We start from the raw sequence: 7,885 nt of genomic DNA on the forward strand, positions 1-7,885 counted from the left end.
GTCAGTCAGATTCGTAAGATAAAACAACTTTAGCAAATGCTTTGTTCCAGATGCTTACAGAACAGGATTTGCAAGATCAGGAAAAGCACTTAAAATAAAATCGGGAAAGAAAGCTGTGCTGCATTGCTATAAACAGGTGGAATCCTTCTTTGGGGTGCATTATTTGCTAGATAAACAAGAGAATGCAGTGAATGAATGCCACTGACCAACCTCAGAGAGACACTTGGAAGTTAAGTAAGTTGGCTTCGAGGTTCAAAACATTTTTAATTTTATTTTTTGTACGCAGAACTGTTGGAGAGATCCTCCCAGATGGCTAGGCAGCGGACACCGAGAGCCCAAAAACGAAAAGGAAGCACAAAAGCAGTTCCGCTCCTGGACAAAATGGCCGCGGGAGCATTCGTCTTCTCCTCCCCTTCGCGCCACATCCGGGGGAGGGGGGAATGCGACCGGAAGTGGGTCGCGTTTCCAAGATGGCGACTCCCTATGTTACTGATGAAACCGGTGAGTGGGGGAGCTGCGGTTGGCATGTGGGGGACGTAATTTCGAGTGCCAAACTTTTTCTTCCCCTGACTCCCTCCAATTCGGCCACCCGCCTCCCCTTCGCGCCCGGCCGCTCCATCCTCGGTTCTATTCGAAGCGAGGTTCCTCCCCATCTCCATCCTCGCTTGTCCGTCCCGCTCTTACGCCACGCCCCCTCCTCGAGGGCGTCCCTCCCTTCTCTCTGGACTGCCTGTTCTCCTTGCCGCTGGGCCCCGCCCCTTTCCGGACTCGCCTTCTGGCGCCACGCCCCTTGCAGCAAGGCACCTCTCTTCGCGTCCGCGGGAAGTGAACCCCATGGCAGGTGCGAGGCACGCAGGTTTCCCCTTCTTCGCTTTCCCACGTGCGTGATAGCAGAGAGCAGCCCCTACGGGGTTTGATGTGCCGTATCCCAGGAATTGTCGTGGGACTGTTACCTCGGAGGGCGTCTAATTCTAAATAAAGTTTTTAGGCTAGGACTATGACTTCATTGTATATGCATACATGTACCCATGGAAGCTGTTGTAGAAGTATTGGGCCAATTCCCATCATCCTCAACCAGTTTAGAAAAGCTGAGGGCTGCAGTCCAATATATCCGAAGAAATCAGGTTTAGGGGGAAATGGTATCTAAATCAAACGGGTATCTAATTAGCGGTATCTAAAAATGGTATCTAAATAAAATTAGTCAAGTTTAGGGGATTTAGGTATCTAAATCGAATTATATCAGTGATGGGAACCAACAACGTGACCTGGTGCAGATACGGCTCTATAATCTATTTTTATTTCTTCCCCACTTTTTCTCATAATGAAGTTGCCTGATAAAAGAAGCATTTGTTGGTTAAAAGATTTCAATGATTTTTAAAAACTTCAATTAGCCTAATAATAATTCCTAATAAAATAATACAGTAAAATTTCTAAGGAAGTCCTTTCACTAATTTTGCTTTTTTCCCCCCCATAGGTTGAGCATCTACAATTCTGTATGCATAGCTTGAACATGCTAAATATCTAATTTGGGTCTTAAGCTCACTGTTCTCTTTTTAAGTGAATTTTCATCCATTTTTGGATTGCAGATGTTATTGGTTTCTTCCCTTGTAACCTGTGTCTTGGAATAACTAACAGTTGTGTAGAATTTTTGAAGAGATTAAAATTTCTGGACTTTTCTCCCCTTGACCAGTCAAGCTTCAGGATAATCCTCCTAGACTTTTTGGTCAAAACCATATATAATAGAAGAGTCTCTTTAATACTGCCTTTTCAATATAAAAACTTTGTTTATGATTTTTTTTCTTCAGGATAGTCTTATGTGATGGATTAAATTAAGAGAGAAATTGACCAAAGTCACAATGTGAGCTTTGTGTCTGAACTAGAGATTTGAATTCAAGCCTCCTTCATAAATTGCTGCAGTTGGTTTAAGGAAGCAGTGTAGCCTTACTGCCTCTGAAAATATTAGTGATTTTTGTATGTATCTGTTATCTTTATGGTAGTTTTAATTTGTCATGCGTGTTATGCATTAATTGTCTTGCATATGATCATATGCTGCACATCTGCCATTGTATCTTTTCTTATGAGAATCCTGAGCTAACTTACAGGATCACTGACAGGAACATTTTGGAAGTATTAAGTGTTGCCCTGTAAAAAGAGGCATTTTACTTTCATTTCTTTATATCTCTATCTTTCATATAAAAATATAAAAAAATCTCCTTTGTGTTAGTTCCTCAATTCCTCACGACATCATGGAAACCCCAAAAGTACCAAAATGGTTTGCCATTATTTTTTGCTAAAAGCAGGGTTTTTTTTACTTCTTTGTCTAATCCAAAGCCTTAGTATTTCTTGGTGGTCAGTGGTTTCCCTTCCAGACATTAACCAGGGTCAACTCATTCCTACTGGTGCAACCCAACCTTCCTCATTCATCAGCAGGAAGATTCAAATCCAAGAAGTCTCCACTGGCACTTGCACAACATCTGCCCAACAATTTTGACACCGATTCCCAATGGAAAAGCCAAATGGGTCACTGAGCGCCTAAATGTAGGAAGACATATAAATGACCCCACAGGAAAGGTTGCCAGGCTTTGTACTACCACACCAGCAGTGGACAATCCTGAATAGGATTCACATTTCACATAGTGACAGCCGGGACTCATTGTATAAAATGGGGCATAGGATCCTCCCCTGAATTTGACTGTGGAATCCTACATCAAACTGTAGATCATGTCGTGACTGGCTGTAAGTTGAGGGCATATACCGGTCCACTATCTGGATTTTTTTTTCAAACAATTCTGCCCTTTGATGGTTAAACGGACTAAACATTAGTATTTGAACATAGATCTTTTAAACATATTTTATTGTGTTTTACTAATTTAGATAAAATATTGATATATATTGCTAGTCCATTTGTGACATGTCCTACGCTAAATAAACTAACGGGTTATATTTTTATGATTAGTTGAGTTTGGGTTCTTGTGGAATTTGAATGGCTGCCTGGGTTTGTGCACATCTTTTTTCTGTTTTGCAGAGGAATTTTTCGCAATTCTTTTAAAACACTTGAAATTGCTAATGATCACTCAGGAAAATATGACTGATTGATTGACTGACTGACTGACTGATTGATAGCAGTTTCCTTCACAAACTAAAATAACCAATCCATATTTCAGGAAAATACATTGCATCCACACAGCGTCCAGATGGTACCTGGAGAAAACAAAGACGGGTGAAAGAAGGCTATGTTCCCCAAGAAGAAGTGCCAGTGTAAGTCTGATCCTCGCCGTGGTCCTCTTGTGAATATGTACAGAGAAGTAGCCACACAAGCAAAAATAAAAACTCTTGTAACAACTTAGGCCAGGGGTAGGCAACCTTGGCTCTTTTATGACCCGTGGACTTCAACTCCCAGAATTCCTGAGCCAGCCACGCTGAGGGGAAAGGGAGAGGTTTTCAAGCTGAGCCATGCTGGCTCAGGAATTCTGGGAGTTGAAGTCCACGAGTCATAAAAAGAGCCAAGGTTGCCTACCCCTGACTTAGGCTGTAAGCATGATTGCCCTAGATCACAGACTATCTTATCTGATGCATGCAATGTTATTTTTGTATAGTCTTTTTCCTCCTCTTGTATTAGTTGTGTATATGTGATGCTCCCTGCATTTGCTGAAGCAGACTGTAGTTCATGAAAACTCATTTGTTTAGAAATTATATTAGTCTTTAAGGTGGCACAAGACTGGCTTCTTGGGGTAGGAGGGCAAGAAAGCAAAAAACAGGGCTATGACATTGCCAGGAGACATACACACAGACTCCTTCCATCACCTTCTTCAGTTTTTGGAATGATATCCTTGAAAAAAACAGTTTTCATTAGTGATGTGGCCTCAGATCTGAAGGAACCTGGTCTGCTTTTGATAGGAAAAGCTCGGAATTCTCACTAAGCATTTAATGCTTTTAGATTATTTTTTTTAAGATCCCAGCTACTGACTGGCTCAGGAATTCTGGGAGTTGAAGTCCACAGGTCATAAAGGAGTCATAGTTCTCCACCCTTGCTTTAGAACTAGGCAGGACTATGACTTCAATGTGAACAGAAAACCAAGCTCACATTGCATTGTATAGTTACAGTACAGTAGGATTATGAGTAGTTCTAAACAGTTGACAATGCTTCTCCCAGGATTGTAACAGTAATAACGATATTTATAGCTTGGAGGGCAGCAGTCTGGGAAGGCTTCTTCAGAATGGCATAAAGAGTGTCCTATAAGAATGTCTGTTGATCAGTCAGCAGCAAGAAAGATTCAGTGCTTGGCTAAAGTATTTTCATTTACTTGTAATCTGAAGCAGCAGGAAGCAAGAAACCACAGGGCATTGGGACATTTTGTGGAACTATGTTAAAGGCAAATTTAAAGGCAAAAAAGGAAGTCAGAGGGTCTGGGAGGCTGATGCAGCACCTGTCTACATCTCCTTAAAGCAGCTGCCATTTTTCCCAGGTTTGGATAATGGTCCTTTGCAATTGCAGCATGATCCCAGAAAAAATTGTTTTATTTAAGGAGCTCAAGACAGGTGCTTTGTGCATTTCCCCTGCATGCATTTCAGCACCTTTCTGCCTTTGAATGGGAATACTGCATAGCCATTGTCTTTTTAGATCAGAAAGTGAAGATAACTTTCTGGTTTGTACTGCCTTGAACTTCCGAAGGAAACATGGTCTGTCTTTAACACCACATCCTCTTTTATTTCACGTAGGTATGAGAATAAATATGTGAAGTTCTTTAAAAGCAAGCCAGAATTACCTCCAGGCTTGAATCCAGAAGTTCACACACCTGTGGCCCGGCAAACGTCAAAGGGACCTGAGGGTGGCGAGACGGGGCTGTCCAAGACCGCTAAGAGGAATCTCAAACGGAAGGAGAAGAGGAAACAGCAACAGGAAAAAGGGGATCAAGATGCCGATGACCTGATTCAGTCTTTAGAGAAAACAACCTTGTCAGTGACACCAAGCAGCTGTGGGGATGGTAAGCTGGCTGTGTCTGATGCCAACCCAAGAGCCTCTGCTGGCAGCAGGGATGTGTCCGCCACTGCCATCTTAGAGAAAAACAAGAAAATTAAAAATCTGAAAAAGAAACTACGGCAGGTGGAGGAGCTGCAGGCGCGGATTGACTCTGGGGAGATCAAGCAGCCGACCAAAGAGCAGTTAGAGAAGCTGGCTCGACGGAAAGCTTTGGAAGAGGAACTTGAGGACCTGGAACTGGATTTGTAAAGGGTTGGAATATCAACTGGACCTAGTGTGTGTAGGAACAAACCGTCCCCGGGGAAACATTCTCAGAACGGTGCAACAAAAAAGACCAGAAGATGGTGATGTCTTCAGGCTTCCCCTTTGTATCATTATTTTATTTTATGTTGATGCTGTCTGAATTTTTAAAAGTATTTCTCCCAGCTGTTGATGTGTTAGCTATCTAGGACCTCTTTAAGGACAACGGGTTTGCCACCTACTTCTTTCTAGTTTCTTCCTCCCCTTCCCACCTCCATTCCTGTTTCAGGCAGGTAGCTGAAATGTCATTTGGCACAGAGGGGCTGACTTTCAGAGGCACCTGAGCAGGGGGAGCAGTCTGTCTTTTCTTCCTGCCACTGTATTATATTCAACATTTTCACGTTCTCTGTAACAGTCACACGGCCTTCCATCTTCTCTTCCTCCTCATTTTGGAAAAGGGATGCAATAATAAAAATTGCAGTAGTGACTTCTGACTCTAGGACATCTGTGTTCCCCCCCCCCAATACACATTTTTTTTTTTAAAAAAAAGTCTTCTGTATGATATTAGCAATTTTATAGGCTTCCCTTTGGCTGGTGGACGCAGGCAGTGTCAAAAGCGGTTTGTGATAGATGTGAAAAAGGCAAAAGGGAGAGTAACTCAGTGATGGAGAATATGTTTTATACGCAGATGTTCTGAAGTCTGATCCCAATTATCTTCAGATTGGAAAAAAACCTTGAAGCCTTGGGGGGGCCACTATCAATCGATCTTAACAATGTTGATCTCACTGTGTTCTGGTTTAGCAAAGGCAGCTTCCAGGCTGGGGTTGCATAACATGCCACCTGAGGCTAAAATGGAATGATTCGTAATGCGGTTTGTTGCAAACCTGGACCTTGTCTTACGTTGTGTGATCCAGACTATCAAATTTAAGTAGCCCAATTTATTTCCTTAGTTATATCTGAACAGCAAATCTGCTTGACTGCCAAGTGGCAGTAAAAGAGATTAATCTAATCGTTGCCCTCTAATCGTTTTCCAGAGTTTTCGCATCCCAGATAAAGTTTCCCTGGACATAGCAATTGTGTTTGGTTAACTAAGAGCTGGATGTTTTGTGTGAATCTGGTCCCCGTGTTTCATGTAAGGGATTGTTAGAAATAGAATCGATAATAAATGTATGGATATGATGTGATCATCCTCGGCGTAGTAGGCACAGTTTTTATCACTTTCATATAACAGGAAATTTAAATTTGGGGAAAAGTGAAAAGAAAGGCAAAATAAACAGAGGTATCTTCAATTTGAATAAAAGTCCACGAGTTTCTTAGCCAAGATAACTAAATTTTCTCTCCCTCTCTCCCTCTCTCTCTCATTTCTGTATTAGAAAAGTGTTCATGAACTTCCACAGCCTAAGACCAATTCTGAGAATAGGTTCACTTAAAACATAGTGAGGACCAAATTTTAAGGGAGGAAATGACCAGTCCTGGGGTGATCAGAAGCTACAGGAGTGGTAGCAATAAAGTCTACAAAGAAAAGAGCAGTTGTGTAGAATATGAATAACTGTGTTATAGACATGGCCAGGACAAAAAAAAATCTGTTTCTTTCTTTTTTCCTTGTGAGATGTTCTTTGATGCTGAAACTGTGTTATTTATTTATGTACTGATTGATATCATGCCTTTCACCAAGCAACTCAAGGTGACACACAACACTCCCTCTTTCTAGTTTTCCTCACAGATGCCATTGTGGCTTAAACTGCCATTTTTTATATATATTCCACCTCTCGTGGCAGGAAGCTGAAATTGAGTAACTTAGTTGGAAGAAAATTTTTTTTTAAAAAATGTGTGGTTTTATACACACAGAGAGAGACAAAGAGTTGAGGCTGCAGAGGACCCTACAGTATGTGGTATCTTACTGGTTATGGAAAAGAAACTGTATCTTAATCATATTATGTCTAGCTATGCTAATATGCTAAATATATTTTCATCAATGTCAGAGATCAGAGGAACTTTCGTGTGCCCCAGCTGAAATGTCTATTCGGTGTGAGAAAACAAAATTTAATTTCATACTTCTAATTTAAATTGAGAGATATTTTTTTCTTTCTGTCCCTTAACTACCCCCTAGCATGTTGGCCTGAGCAAAGTGCGATCTCTGACTCAGTCTCTGAGCAAGAATTGAGGCTTTCCAGGTACTACTGAGTTACACTGAAATTGCCAAAGGCAGAAGAGGGGAAAGGAGCAAGGGAGTTAAAAAAAAATTAGGCTAAAGTTTCAGCCATGAAATCAGCGCTGTAGTTCAAAGTTAGTGTCAAGAAATAGTGTGTACACTGAATGCCTTTTGTTAGTGGAAGGTAACATTGGTGTCAGATTGCACCTCCTGTTCAGGAACGGGGGTGGGAGTGGGGAGGGGGGGAACCCAGCAGCAGCTGCTCCTACAACTGTGTGAAAACAAAGGATATTAACATTGGCCAATGCTGGATTAGGGGTTTTGTTACTTTTGTCCAGCAGGTGGTGCTAAAAGGGCAATTTTGTATGCTTAGCTACTTCATATATATATATAAAATTTTGTTCTTGAAGCCACGACTTCACACACATGCTAATATGCCTTTAGATCAGGGGCATCCAACCTTGGCAACTTTCAGACCTGTGGACTTCAATACCCAAAATTCCCCAGCCAGC

The 7,885-nt window shown here is 41.6% G+C and overlaps 1 protein-coding gene across 1 annotated transcript; it reads left to right on the forward strand.

The window, feature by feature from the left end:
- The first annotated feature begins 452 nt into the window (after positions 1-452).
- PYM1 (PYM homolog 1, exon junction complex associated factor) lies at positions 453-5,659 on the forward strand. The gene is made up of 3 exons (XM_015814753.2): positions 453-501; positions 3,165-3,258; positions 4,720-5,659. Exons 1-3 carry the CDS (start codon positions 471-473, stop codon positions 5,228-5,230), a joined length of 636 nt encoding a protein of 211 aa, XP_015670239.1. The 5' UTR covers positions 453-470; the 3' UTR covers positions 5,231-5,659.
- Positions 5,660-7,885: the final 2,226 nt, after the last annotated feature.

The sequence above is a fragment of the Protobothrops mucrosquamatus genome, unplaced genomic scaffold, assembly GCF_001527695.2.
Source record: "Protobothrops mucrosquamatus isolate PMUCROS unplaced genomic scaffold, P.Mucros_1.0 scaffold280, whole genome shotgun sequence".
In the NCBI taxonomy this organism is placed as follows: domain Eukaryota; kingdom Metazoa; phylum Chordata; class Lepidosauria; order Squamata; family Viperidae; genus Protobothrops; species Protobothrops mucrosquamatus.

What these genes read in the sequence shown, in the direction of transcription:
- PYM1 (XM_015814753.2), top strand. Translation starts at nt 471, where the DNA reads ATGGCGACTCCCTATGTTACTGATGAAACCG. An exon ending in CTATGTTACTGATGAAACCG is followed by an intron (nt 502 to 3,164) that starts GTGAGTGGGGGA and finishes TCCATATTTCAG; the next exon opens with GAAAATACATTGCATCCACA. An exon ending in CCCCAAGAAGAAGTGCCAGT is followed by an intron (nt 3,259 to 4,719) that starts GTAAGTCTGATC and finishes TATTTCACGTAG; the next exon opens with GTATGAGAATAAATATGTGA.